The sequence below is a fragment of the Salvia splendens genome, chromosome 16, assembly GCF_004379255.2.
Source record: "Salvia splendens isolate huo1 chromosome 16, SspV2, whole genome shotgun sequence".
Lineage (NCBI taxonomy): Eukaryota > Viridiplantae > Streptophyta > Magnoliopsida > Lamiales > Lamiaceae > Salvia > Salvia splendens.
In genome coordinates, this window is record NC_056047.1 from 25,311,564 (window position 1) to 25,326,699 (window position 15,136).

The 15,136-nt window shown below is 37.3% G+C and overlaps 1 protein-coding gene and 1 pseudogene across 2 annotated transcripts; one reads left to right on the forward strand and one right to left on the reverse strand.

The window, feature by feature from the left end:
* Positions 1-8,854: 8,854 nt before the first annotated feature.
* LOC121771782 (SRSF protein kinase 2-like) lies at positions 8,855-11,993 on the forward strand. 2 transcript variants are annotated; one of them, XR_006044209.1, is made up of 5 exons: positions 8,855-9,319; positions 10,014-10,808; positions 11,116-11,163; positions 11,244-11,580; positions 11,669-11,993. XR_006044209.1 is itself a non-coding variant. In XM_042168659.1 (4 exons), exons 1-4 carry the CDS (start codon positions 9,128-9,130, stop codon positions 11,493-11,495), a joined length of 1,287 nt encoding a protein of 428 aa, XP_042024593.1. In that variant the 5' UTR covers positions 8,855-9,127; the 3' UTR covers positions 11,496-11,993. The 2 variants fall into 2 exon arrangements, 1 of the variants encoding a protein (XP_042024593.1); XM_042168659.1 differs by having other exon boundaries at positions 11,244-11,993.
* A 720-nt stretch (positions 11,994-12,713) lies between these two features.
* Positions 12,714-13,613, reverse strand: LOC121770405 (annotated as a pseudogene).
* Positions 13,614-15,136: the final 1,523 nt, after the last annotated feature.

Consider the following 15,136-nt stretch of genomic DNA (forward strand, 5'->3'; position numbering starts at 1 on the left):
ATTCTAAATAAAATAAAATCAAGAAAGATATAATGGAGATCTTGGGCGATATATGCTTGACGAGATTCACAAGATCGAGGGCCCTATCAACTCCCCCATCGTTGAAAATCACCTTGCCGTCAAGGTAGAAGGAAAAATAAGAACGGCTGAACTCTTATCACTTTTTCAATGTGTGTAGCAACCTTAGTGATTGCAAGTTGCTCACCCACTACCTTGATAATGGCGTTCTCAAGTAGGTGACAAAGTTCACCATAGAAGATGACATATGAATGAATGTCAGGAGAAAGCATTTTTGGTATTCTAGCAAACTCTACACTATTCGAGCTGACCATATGAGAATTAATCACTCCAATTGGCTTATCCAGGTCATAAATTGGAGACTTAATATGTTGAGTCAGTGAAATAGCAACGTATGAATCCTCTGCTGCAGCTATCTGCCTAGCGACGTCCCAGCTTGCTGTTTCGATTGAACGAACTTCTACCCGTTCCTCTGCTCTCCCAGAATCAAGTGACAGATCATTCTCGGCAAGCTCCCCAAACTCCCTGGAGGTTCCCCATCTAAGCCTGCTACAACAGCAATCCAGCTTCTCTCCTCTTCAGACTTGAAACCATCTTCAATGATTACATTATTTCCAACCTCATCCAAATCAACAACAAAGGCTGTATGCAGAAACACCCTGGCTGTATGTCCTTCATCTCCATCAACAGGGAAAACATGGATCATTATCAATTCCACCAACATCATTTTCCCCACCCAAACTCACATCTTGAAACTGTGCTGTAGAGTCAGGAACGCAAGAAATAGTGGTCTCTGGGCTTACATAATCTCTATCGGCCTCTGATCCGTAACCTTCTTTACCATGATTCAAACCAGTTTCATCATCCTGCCCAAGCTCGAAAGTTAACAGTAGGTGTGATGCAGATAAAGAATTAAATACATTCGATGATTGTAGAGTTAGAATGAAATCTGTAAACCAAATCGTGTCGTGCGAAGCATATAAAAGAATATAAGTCATCTGTTTGAACACTCCATCCCCATCTACTGCTGAAACTTGTGAATAAGTTGCTACAATAGACGCCGCTCGGAGCTGACGCCTGAAAGTATTCTGCACCTGAAGAGCTTGACTCCAATCAGCCAAAACATTCCAATAACTCACTCATGTCAATTGCGTGCAAATAATGATCGTAGCGATGAACATCAATGGTGATTGGATGTGTGGGCTGCTCCATGTTCTCCCCCTGTTGCTTCGTCATCCAAGTCGTGAACTGGTCACACAATCTCTCCATCTCAGGATTCAGCGGCCGTGGTGGAGGAATTGACAATATGTCAACAAAAGAAAGGAACTCTAGCTTGAGATACCACACTCTCTATGGGATCATCACCCAATGATTTTTGGCCAGTCAGAAGAATTTGAGGTAGGGGCTCATTAGATGAAACTGATTCGGCCGTTTGAGAACCTGGCGGGTGCCAACTCATGCTAAAACTTCTGTCCAAACGTGGCACAACGTTGCACGGAGGGATCGAACGACCATCGGAGGCGAGTGTTTGTTCATATCTGAACAAGTCCCCATCACCTACACTATGCCAAGTTTGTTGCTCTCGACAGGGCTGCATATAATTACTAAAGGATGGCGTAGGAGTGGCTGCATATTGTGGATCTTTTTGTGCAGATTCCAAAGAAAGAGAAGCGACATTACCATCAATCACACGGCCAGGAATCTCGCTCTGCTTGCGAACCTCGGATATTGTATTTTCATGAAAAATCTGTAGCAATTCGAACATTACAGCAAAGGGAACCCATGTCGCCAAAATCAGCAATAAAAAGTGGGTCTGGTACTAGTTGTGATGCACCCGAAAGAACTACTACCTCATCACGAGCATCGATATTGTTAAGAACTGTATCGGCCACCGATTCCAGCATAAATTCTTGTGAAACCCCCTCATGTAATTCTGGACCAAAGGCAACATCTGGTTGGTCGAATGTAACCCCAATATTGACTATGATATCTTCAACTCTAGCTCTTTGCTGCGGTGACTGATGATCGGGCTCCCGGTTGGCCAGTAGATACGCCGTTGTGCGATTGGGCTTCCGTTGGTCACGGTCGGTCCATCGTGTCCCCATAAATAGCCCAGGTGAGGCGGTCGCCGCGTAGGGTTCGTAAAATTCAGGATTGCACCGCTGCTCTACGGCAAACAAGAAATCATCCCAACTCTTTCCTTTGTTAGTTTCCACCCAATATTCCTTCCAATCTGATGCTGGGTGATCGAATAAATATTGTGTAAGATAAAGACGATCATCGAGTAGTGTGTAGTGGTGATTATAGTACTTTTGGATCTTACAGATCCAATCTAGGGCATTCTCTCCGTCGAAGCGTGGTGGCTTGAGGCGGAGGCATGGTATAGCCCAGGGTTTGATGCCCAGCAGTGCGTGTGTGACCAACCGGCTATTGGTCCGGCGGCTCCTTTGGTCTCGGGACAATAAAGGCAGCCGTGAGCTTGGTAAGGGCCTCCTCAATATTCCTGTGAATCTGGCTGGAATATTCATGCAACAGAGGTAGGCTGTCGTTACCGATTCTTTCAGTCGCCATCAAACAAGTGGGGGTTGGGAAAAAATGGAAGAAAAAAATGGCGTGAGTTTTTTTTTCATTAGATTTTGATGTTTTTGTGAGGAATTGATCATAATGGAGGAAGAGTAAATCAATAAAAGCAGCCGTTGATAGGTTCTTAACCTATCGAACTGAGCACCACGGATTGAACGAACAAAATGAACAAATAGAAGAACAAGATAAACCCTAGTTGAGGTGCTAGGGGGCGATTTCCGTCAGAACTGAAATAAGAATAAGTTTATACTTTATTTCTCAATGAATAAAAGAGTACATAGACCTCTAAGTTATAGAATACTAACTAGACTTAATAAAGATAAAGATTGCATAAAAATAGCTAACTAAAATAGAAGATATGCTAAATAAAATAAAATCAAGAAAGATATGTTGGAGATCTTGGGCGAGATATACTTGACGAGATTCACAAGATCGAGGGCCCTATAAGAAGGTCTCTCATTATTGTGTTTTTTTTGGAATATGCACAATTTTCCAACAAGCATGTTGAAGAGGAGAGCAATATAAATACCCTTGTCCTAACACACCTACGGGCTACGGTCACTCACTAAACTCTCTCAACACAATCATCAACAGAAGTAATTCAATTTTCTTTCTTCTTCCCTAATTCATCTCTTCTCACTCAACCACTTCTCATTTATTCTCAATCTATTCTTCAATGAATCTGCACTCTCTATTCTTAATGTATTTCTTTCTATTTCTACTATATACTCCCTCTGTTCCACTTAAAATGAAATAATTGAGAATTGGCACGAGATTTTATGTAGTGTTGTTTTGTGAGTTAATGAAGAGAGAGTAAAGTAAGAGAGATGAAAAAGTAGAGATATAGTTGTTTCTATTTTAGGAAACGTTTCATTTTTAATGGGACAACCAAAAAAGAAAAACGTTTTTTTTAATGGGACAGAGGGGGTATATCTTTTTTTCTTTCTGTTTTAATTTCATATTATTTCTTAATGCTACTACTATTTATTCCATTTTATTACTGTTTTTAAAATTTTATATAACTACTCAGTACAAGACTATGAGTGTGGTGTTCTAACACGTATCGGCCATTGCTTTACTACACCTATTTGTGAAATCTTGAGTGCAACCTCTCTTTAATTTTTTGATTCAGGAAGTTCCAACAACAAAAATATGAAATTATTTGTTCTTGTTTCTAAACTTAATATTTCTTTATTCAATTTAACTTTTCTTTTATTCATGTAAATAGTCACTGACCTCATTTTATAGTTTATGTTCAATGAATTTCCTTTTTCGTCACTTCTACTTGCAATCTATTATTAGGATTGCTTCCTGGAAAAAAAAAAGTAAACCAGCATTTAATATAGATAATAATGATTGCAAAACGATGGATTAATACCAGGGATCAGACGCCAAATTTTAATGAGTGTCAATACACAATAAAGGCATTAGGAAAAATGATTTGTCCTATTTGACACTATTTATGACTCAAATCTTGTTAGAAAAGATTGTTAAGAGTGTTGTTGTAGCATTTGACTTTTTCTACCATTTTTATTTGTTCTCGTAGTAACATTGTCTACGCATCTGGAAATCTTGAGTGCAACCTCTCTTTAATTTTTTGATTCAGGAAGTTCCAACAACAAAAATATGAAATTATTTGTTCTTGTTTCTAAACTTAATATTTCTTTATTCAATTTAACTTTTCTTTTATTCATGTAAATAGTCACTGACCTCATTTTATAGTTTATGTTCAATGAATTTCCTTTTTCGTCACTTCTACTTGCAATCTATTATTAGGATTGCTTCCTGGAAAAAAAAAAGTAAACCAGCATTTAATATAGATAATAATGATTGCAAAACGATGGATTAATACCAGGGATCAGACGCCAAATTTTAATGAGTGTCAATACACAATAAAGGCATTAGGAAAAATGATTTGTCCTATTTGACACTATTTATGACTCAAATCTTGTTAGAAAAGATTGTTAAGAGTGTTGTTGTAGCATTTGACTTTTTCTACCATTTTTATTTGTTCTCGTAGTAACATTGTCTACGCATCTGGAAATCTTGAGTGCAACCTCTCTTTAATTTTTTGATTCAGGAAGTTCCAACAACAAAAATATGAAATTATTTGTTCTTGTTTCTAAACTTAATATTTCTTTATTCAATTTAACTTTTCTTTTATTCATGTAAATAGTCACTGACCTCATTTTATAGTTTATGTTCAATGAATTTCCTTTTTCGTCACTTCTACTTGCAATCTATTATTAGGATTGCTTCCTGGAAAAAAAAAAGTAAACCAGCATTTAATATAGATAATAATGATTGCAAAACGATGGATTAATACCAGGGATCAGACGCCAAATTTTAATGAGTGTCAATACACAATAAAGGCATTAGGAAAAATGATTTGTCCTATTTGACACTATTTATGACTCAAATCTTGTTAGAAAAGATTGTTAAGAGTGTTGTTGTAGCATTTGACTTTTTCTACCATTTTTATTTGTTCTCGTAGTAACATTGTCTACGCATCTGGAAATCTTGAGTGCAACCTCTCTTTAATTTTTTGATTCAGGAAGTTCCAACAACAAAAATATGAAATTATTTGTTCTTGTTTCTAAACTTAATATTTCTTTATTCAATTTAACTTTTCTTTTATTCATGTAAATAGTCACTGACCTCATTTTATAGTTTATGTTCAATGAATTTCCTTTTTCGTCACTTCTACTTGCAATCTATTATTAGGATTGCTTCCTGGAAAAAAAAAAGTAAACCAGCATTTAATATAGATAATAATGATTGCAAAACGATGGATTAATACCAGGGATCAGACGCCAAATTTTATTGAGTGTCAATACACAATAAAGGCATTAGGAAAAATGATTTGTCCTATTTGACACTATTTATGACTCAAATCTTGTTAGAAAAGATTGTTAAGAGTGTTGTTGTAGCATTTGACTTTTTCTACCATTTTTATTTGTTCTCGTAGTAACACTGTCTACGCATCTGGAAATCTTGAGTGCAACCTCTCTTTAATTTTTTGATTCAGGAAGTTCCAACAACAAAAATATGAAATTATTTGTTCTTGTTTCTAAACTTAATATTTCTTTATTCAATTTAACTTTTCTTTTATTCATGTAAATAGTCACTGACCTCATTTTATAGTTTATGTTCAATGAATTTCCTTTTTCGTCACTTCTACTTGCAATCTATTATTAGGATTGCTTCCTGGAAAAAAAAAGTAAACCAGCATTTAATATAGATAATAATGATTGCAAAACGATGGATTAATACCAGGGATCAGACGCCAAATTTTAATGAGTGTCAATACACAATAAAGGCATTAGGAAAAATGATTTGTCCTATTTGACACTATTTATGACTCAAATCTTGTTAGAAAAGATTGTTAAGAGTGTTGTTGTAGCATTTGACTTTTTCTACCATTTTTATTTGTTCTCGTAGTAACATTGTCTACGCATCTGGAAATCTTGAGTGCAACCTCTCTTTAATTTTTTGATTCAGGAAGTTCCAACAACAAAAATATGAAATTATTTGTTCTTGTTTCTAAACTTAATATTTCTTTATTCAATTTAACTTTTCTTTTATTCATGTAAATAGTCACTGACCTCATTTTATAGTTTATGTTCAATGAATTTCCTTTTTCGTCACTTCTACTCGCAATCTGTTATTAGGATTGCTTCCTGGAAAAAAAAAAGTAAACCAGCATTTAATATAGATAATAATGATTGCAAAACGATGGATTAATACCAGGGATCAGATGCCAAATTTTAATGAGTGTCAATACACAATAAAGGCATTAGGAAAAATGATTTGTCCTATTTGACACTATTTATGACTCAAATCTTGTTAGAAAAGATTGTTAAGAGTGTTGTTGTAGCATTTGACTTTTTCTACCATTTTTATTTGTTCTCGTAGTAACATTGTCTACGCATCTGGAAATTTTTTCGCTTTTATTTATTTGTCGAGAGAAGTATTTCACTTTTTGGGCAAAATAATTTTTCTTTTACTATCAATTGGGAACTCGCTTGTTATGAGTCCAAAACCTTTTTAATTCTTCCTTCTTTGAGCCCAAAATTAGCCCTCTTAATTTTAATCCAATGATATCTATCACTCGTAAATTTTAAATCCACGGTAGTTATCTCAAATCTCTGAAACTTGTCGAATGGTGCATTGTTGCTAAAGTTCTGATCTTGAATCTGCCTGCAGTAATATTTGGCCCTATGAACCAAGTCTAAACTTAAAAATCTTGTGAAAACAAAATGGAATCTTATAAAAAAAGGGGGTTTAAAATGGGGAAAAGGGGATGGAAATTACCTGCTGTGCGAAGCGGGGCTGCTCGGCGATGAAGAGGCGGTGACGGCAGCGATTTGCAGCGGCCACGGACGGCGGCTGCTGCTGGTGCAGATTTAAAAGAGGGAGACTAAGAGTAGGTGGGAGTAACTTAAATTATTTTGTTTGTTTCTATTTGAAGATGTTGTGTTAATTAAAAAAATAAGAGGAAGGTACCGTATGGTGGCTGAGAGCATTTACTTTAACTACTGACTCTTTTTCTCTTTAGTGATTGTTTAATTGGTGGCTGAACTAGTTTAATTATTAATTGAATTGCTATATGCGAGGTTTTCTTTAAGAAAAGATGGAAGAATAATTGGAGCGCACGCACATAGGATGCATGCATTATTTTAAGTATCATTTTGTAAAGTCTAATTTTAGCATATTGTGTTATTTTTTAAAAAGGGTGAACTTTTGCACGTTGTTTGCGGTTGGAAAAGAAAGTGATTGAGGAGTTAAGCTTTTGAGGTGAGCTTTCTTTTTAAATAAGGGCTATGCCCTAAGTATATTTTTATGTGAAAATGATGTGAATATTTGTCATGCCGTGTTTTGTTTTATTCTATGGAACCTATTGGATGTGGCTTTTGCCATCAATGGATAATCGAATTCGGGTCTGACTAGGGAGTGAGTCCCTATTCAGGCTAGTGTACACATATGGAGATTGTGCGCCATCTTTCGAGTTGGCCGCTCTAGTGACTTAGAATGTGGTCACATTCCTTGTCATTAATGGATCAGATATGGTAGACATCTATGGAAAAATGACTGCAATCATGAATTTTACGATGGAAATTACTTTAGTGTCTTGGGCGATTTCTAAAGTTAAAACCCCAAGGTCACTCAATGGTGGCATGATAAATACTTTTTATAAAATGTTATCAGCATGAGTCCACTGAGTGCATCAAGTACTCAGTCCTGCATTTCTTTTTAAAAAGGTGCTGGTTGAGTGTGACGGGTGCGGTGGGTGTTGAGCAAGACCGTTGAAGAAATTTAAGTGTTTAGAATGTGTCATGTCTTCACACGTGGCATATTCCTTCTCTCAAATGCTTCTGCTGAGTAGTTGTCCTTCTTTTGAGTTCTTGTATTGCTGAGATAGTGTTTCTTTTAGAGTTGTTGATTGTTGAGATACTCTGATTTTATTCGAGCTATTTCCATTTGTTTTGAGCTATGGTCGAGGTGTGTTGTTTTCCCATTTCTTCCCCGCTTCTTAAATCCTCCCATAGTCGCGATCAACCGTGTTTTCTATCCTTAGAAAATGTGGGCGTGACAACATTAGATTTAAATTTTGCGAACTACTACTTCATTTTAAAAGTTATAAACTTTTTATTAAGGAGAGTTTAATTGAAGATAAGAAGATCAATCTAATATTACATATAAAATTATTGAACAATTCGTTAGTGTTTGATTCGTTAAATAAAATAATAGCAAGATACATACTGGATAAGTCACAATAAGATTTGTTTAGATAAAAGATGTTATGAAGAGGAAACGATTACTCCGTTATAAATGTTAATTGATGGTTTGGAATTTCATGCATGGTTCCAAAATTGTTTTAACCTAATCTCATGCAATAATAATACTTTATGTTTCCCTTTTTAACCCTTTTTAAGTGATATATTTTTTTTTGGAATTATCTCATTCTAAATGATACATTTATAAATTTAAAATATTATTCTTTTTACCTTTTCCTCTATCTTACTTTATTTTTTTTACTTTACTTATAAAATAAAACTATATAATATTTTATGTTGAATTAGAAATACAAATCTTAAAGGGAGATGAGGAAGTAATAATAATAATAATAGTAAAAAAGAAGAAATCCGTTGATAATTCATCAACCCAATAAAATATTTATAACACATACCCCACAATAAAAAACATATACTACTCCGTGAATAAATATTTGAAGAAATTACCCAATCAAGAGAGAATGGAAATGAAGAGGAAAAAGTGGAGAGAGTTATGTGATTAGAGACACATCTCAAAAAAAGCAAATATCATTATTAACATATTTATCGATAAATCATCTCCACTCCTCCATTGCTGCTTTTCCTCCCAATCTCAACTTCTCCCCTAACAACCTGCCTTCGGATAAATCCTCTAACCAATAAACTGTTTTCAACCGATCGCCCTTGTTGCAAACTAATTTTCGATTTAGGGATCGCTTTTGATTTCAATTTACCTGTGGATTGTGATCATCATGTCTGGCTCCCCGTCGTCGTCGTCGTCGGGATCGGAAGATGAGGATGAAGGATTCGAATCCTACCGTAAAGGAGGCTACCACGCCGTCAGAATCGCCGATAATTTCTCCGCCGGTCGCTACATCGCGCAGAAGAAACTTGGTTGGGGACAGTTCTCCACCGTCTGGCTCGCCTATGACACTCAGTCCTCGGTATGCACACACTGTAAACTTCTGCATTTTCTTGTGTTTCGGATTTCATTAGCGTGTCAATTTTGTTTCATTCTTCTAGGCAATTCTGTTGATGCGCTTCGGAGGTTTCATTTTGGTTGCTGTATTTATTTATGTGGATAATTGTTGAATGGATCAATGTTTATTATGTTGTGTTCCTTCAATTCATGATCGAATCATAATTAGTATTTATCTATTGAAAATGATTCACTTAGCTAGTAGTTGAATGTGCGTGGAACTAACTCTTAGTTTCTTCTAAAAGAAGTAGGACATTCAGTTTGAACACTATCTGTTGATTTGATTAATTTCAGATACTTTCAGGAGGGAAATGCATTTGAACGATTGACGAATATAGCGATCAATTAGTGCATCAGATTTAGTTCTAATGAAATTAGTTGTTTCTGTTGCCTCCTTTGCATAATTGAAGCAAATATTTTTTTATTGCTGTTTGTTTTTCAAGCTACATAGTATATGAAGAAATCATGCCTTTGGCTAAAAAATTTGATAGAATCCTGACTCTTTGGCATGTTCGTTTGGCTCCAGTTACTTCAAAGAATGCTATAGCTTTTCCTAATTAATGCTCTCTCAGATGATTGCTGTTGTCATGACATGTTCAGTTCTTATCAAACTGGTAGGATTTTCTTAGTGTCTTATTTGTGATTTGTTTGGTTTTTAGAAATATGTTGCCTTGAAGATCCAGAAAAGTGCACCACAATTTGCTCAGGCGGCAATGCATGAAATTGAAATTCTTTCTGCTATTGCGGCTGGTGATCCCTTAAATAGCAAGTCAGTTGTACGCTTAGAGGACTCCTTTAAGCATGCAGGCCCAAATGGGCAGCATTTATGTATGGCTCTGGAATTTCTTGGTGATAGTTTGCTTCGTTTGATCAAGTATAACCGGTATAAATGTCTTGAGCTCCATAGAGTTAAGGAGATGAGCAGATGCATTTTGACTGCGCTCGATTACTTGCATCGGGAGCTACGAATCATACACACTGATCTAAAACCTGAGAACATTCTTCTATGTTCCACCATTAATCCTTCAAAAGATCCAATCAGGTCAGATTTTACTCCCATCCTTGAAAAGCCTGAGGGAAACACAAATGAAGGAGTCTCAGTTATGAGTAAAATTGAGAAAAGACTAAAACAAAGGGCAAAAAGAGCAGTTGCAAGAATCTCAGAAAGGCGAATTGGTATAGGAGATGGGATGGGCAGGACTCCAAAGGCTCCTAGAAACTTGGATGGGATAGATTTCACATGTAAGGTTGTGGACTTTGGAAATGCATGTTGGGCTGATACGCCAATTGCTGATGAAATTCAAACAAGACAGTATAGAGCACCAGAGGTTATACTCCAGTCTGGTTATTCTTTTGCTGCTGATATGTGGTCATTTGCCTGTACGGCTTTTGAACTTGCAACAGGAGAGATGATGTTTGCTCCCAAGAACGGACAAGGTTTCAGCGAGGACGAGGTAATAATCTATACTTTAAATTTGAAATCTAAAAGTTTAAGGTGTACAAATATGATCAGTTAGTGATTTATAGGATAAATATTGGTGGTTAAAATTAATTAGTATTCCTATCCCACCTCCTGATTTGATGACAACACCAGTTAGCTATGCCACTACGATATAGTACTGCATTTGTGCAGTTTTAATTACAACAATTTTCGGATAGCGAAGTAGTAGCTATTGAGGAACCTCAAGCCCTATACTTACACAAGTAGTTTGCCAGAAGTGGTGTCAATCAATATGTCATATGACGGATTTCGTTTTACAGGATCACCTTGCTATGATGATGGAGCTCCTTGGAAAGATGCCACGCAAGGTAAAGATGCACATTTCATGTCCCCATATAAGTTCAAGTTATAAGCAATATTTGCTGACTCTCATTGGTTAATGCTCAAGATTGCTACTACTGGTGCCCGATCCAAGGAGTACTTTGATAGATATGGGGACTTGAAGAGGATTAGAAGGCTGAAGTACGGGTCCCTTGATCGATTACTTGTTGATAAATACAAGTTCGCTGACGCTGATGCACGTGAATTGGCGAGTTTTCTCTGTCCCATACTTGACTTTGATCCTGAGAAACGACCAACGGCCGAGCAGTGCCTGCAGCATCCATGGCTTATTGCTGACAGTCAGACAAGTGAGGTGTAGAAGTGATGTAGGAACGAGGGAAAAGTTCTCCACTCGCGTTGAGTTTTGTTTGGTGTAGTTATTTGATAGATTCTTATTTGATAAGGTTGTAAAATAGTAGTATATGATTAGCACAATGGCATGTGAAGAAGTTGAGAGTGGGGAAACTGATCATCAAGTTCCTGGTGCTGCAGTATTTCTCCATGTTGGCGATGACATTCTTCGTCGTGCTTTTCCACTCATGGGAGAAAAGCGAATGGAATAGGCGAAGGCGCGTGCTGTGCTGCACCAGCTCCATCTCCATCTCAGCAAAGTGCTTAAAGGAACAAACACGACTGTCAACAACTTTGAAGCTCAAGTGGTACGACAGCTATTCCATAACCGATTATTTCAGTCTAGAAGTTGTAATTGTCTCTCTTTGTTTGCTTTTGGCGCTCCAAGAGTTTTTTTTTTTTGTTTGGAACTAATCTTGTATTTGGATTTTTGTGAATTTTTTTTAACTCCGCTCCTCTTTTGCAATTTTCTTTCGGATTTTTTTACTGTATGTTGATAAACTTTGGTTTCGAGTGCCATTTTTAAGTACGGCTACGTCTTGTAATTTTGGTTCTTAACTTAGTTATTTAAATAATAAAATTTGATCAAATTTTAATTAGTTGAAATTTTAATTTTGCCAATTGTATTAAGTCCTAAGAATGAAATGATTTACCTATTTATTCAAGGTCATCAGATTTGATCAGATAGATAATAATAATATCATCGTATTGTGAGCGAGATAGACCTTTCACTTTTTGCTAAGTTGTATGCCACACTTTCATCATCTCTATAAAGAGTTGCCTTTTTTTCATTTTTAAGCATGGCCGGTACTTTCTCCGTCCTACTTAAGATGACACATTTCCTTTTGGGAAACTTCATCTCTCCAATTAATACACTCAACCATTTTTCTCACTCTTATTAAGATACTCATATTTCTTTCTCTCTATTTTTACTCTTACATCCACACCTTTTCTCTCTCCAATTAAACACATTAACCAATAACTCCTAAAATCTCGTGTCGACCAAGAAATGTGTTATCTTAGCCGGGACGGAGGGAGTAGTAGAAGATAGAGTAAAGGCCTAATTTGGTCCTTAACATATTGTGATTTATTGATTTTGGTCCAAAACATTATCTTTTGAATTATTCGGTCCCTCACAAATAAAAACGGGTCACATTTGGTCCGAATTTGGCGGAACCGTTAAAAGTTAACGATCAACGAATCTTAATTCGATTTTGACCGCATCTCCGCCGTCTGGCTCGCCGGCACCGAGCTCCTCCTCACCAGCACCCTCGACGAGCCCACCCCTCACGGAATCTCCTAGACCTTCCCCAAAGACATCACCCGCTACTCCTCCCTCCTCACCTTCACAACAATCTATTTCAGGTCATTCTATAGCTATTGCATAACACAAATTAACCAACAATTCATAACTAAAATGGTGAAGTCAACAAATTTTCAATAAACCCTAATTGGTGATTGGTGAACAGAAAGTATTTAGGGGAAATGATTGTTTACAGGCGTATTCATAGATAAATCTTCCGGCGGTGATCAGCTCCGCCGCATAGTGGCCCCAGCCCTTTTTCTCGTGTTTTACAATCTCCAACCTCAAATTCACCCCGCACCGAGTCGCCCTGTTGCCGCACAGAGAGTCACACTTGCAACTCGATCAACTTTCTAGATTCAAGCAGGGGCAAAAATTATCGCCGCCGCAACCTTTTGTGCAGTCGCAACCGGTGGCGCCGTCGACGCGGAATAGAAAATGAGAGGGGGGATCGGGTGGGGCATCGTGGTCGGAGCCCCATTGCTGGCGGAAGTGGGTGGTAGTGCGGAGGGTCTGAGATGGAGTGTAGAGAAAGTAGGAGTAGGTGTGGGGGTCTCCGGGGATGGGGTTGTGGAAAGGGATGGGAAGCTTCTCAAAACCTCTGGAAGCGTCGGAGGTTCTGCGGGAAGTTACGTTGGTGGAGAGGTGGTGCAAGGTTTTGCAGGTTGAGGAGATGGAGACTAGCTCAGTGGGATGGAGGTAAGGAATGACGATGGGGGCGCATTGGAAGAATGGTTCGCCGGTTTGATGATAGTTGATTTTCCGGCAATGTGGTTCCTCCATTGTAGAATTGGGCGGAGGTCCAACCGTCTGAATTCGTAGAATTGGGAGGAGGCCTAGAATTCGGTGCCGGCGAGCCAGACGGCGGAGATGCGGTCAAAATCGAATTAAGATTCGTTGATCGTTAACTTTTAACGGTTCCTTCAAATTCGGACCAAGTGTGATCCGTTTTTATTTGTGAGGGACCGAATAATTTAAAAGATAATATTTTGGACAAAAATCAATAAATCGCAATATGTTAAGGACCAAATTGGGCCTTTATTCTAGAAGATAATTGTACCAACAATAGATCCCACATGGAAAAAAGGGAGCAAAACAAAGTATGTCTTAAGTTGGTTCTGAATCTTGTACAACACAAGAAAACACAAAGTTTTCATTAGGATACACAATTGTGTTTCGAAAGATGCAATGACTGAAAAATCAAGGATTACAAATATTACAACCCAAAAATCAAAGATTGCCTAGGTAATTAAGTACCTGCACAATATATTATAGCCTTCAATTCAGAAAGAGCAAAAAAATGTAAATGAGCTATGTATATTAGCCGGGGCTACAAGCAAATGCAGCTCCGGTGTTTCTCAGCTTGTCGTGAATGTCATTCTTCCTCTAATTTCAAGGCGACTGTCAGTATCCGAGCTCTTTTCTCTGCCTGAATCAGTTGTGGAGCCACTGGAAGACACCCCCTTCTCTTCATTATTGTCGAGATTGCCTTTCTTTTCGATAACTTGCTGGGTCGAACTTGATGAAAGCATCAGCCATGGAAAAGGAACCAGAGGCGAAGCATCCACATTCTCAACAGTTAGCTTCAGAGGTATCACTTTCAAAGGGAATGAAAGAGATATTCCAGATGAACCCTTCACTGACAAGTTCTTACCAAAGAGCTTCAGGTGTTGAACAGCAAATTGATCTTCTTCAGCAAGATCATTGTGTTGAGCCAAAAGCTCCAGATTCTGTTTCGCAGAAACAAACATATACTGCAATAGCATTAGTTAGGGTCATGTTAGATTGTTAGATTGAGATAACTGACCACTACGTCAATAACCTATAGATGTCAATACGAAGACATTTGTAGATCAACTAAATGAAGTTGACATACATGTGTCTTCTGTTGACATCTATATTTACATGTCAACAATAGATGTCAACAAAGACATACGCATGTCATTTAGTTAACACACAAATGTCTTTCGTGTTAACATCCATAACGTAGGTTGTTCACATAGTTGTCAGTTATCAATTTAAGATATTTATCAACGGATTATATCCTGCATTAGTTATGAGTTGGATAATATGTAAAGCAATTAATGCTGGCCAACTAATTTGAGAATCGTGCATGTCACGACCGCCCTTCTAGGGTATAATAAATGCGGCGATCGCGACTTAACAGGACTTAAATGCAATAAAAGAAAAGGGCTAGGGTTTTATAAAAAGGGGTTTGACTAAGGAAATAAATGAACATTAAATCAAGAGAAAAGGGTGACGCTTTGACAGATAGACCAAAAGGAGAAAACAATTATTATCATTGG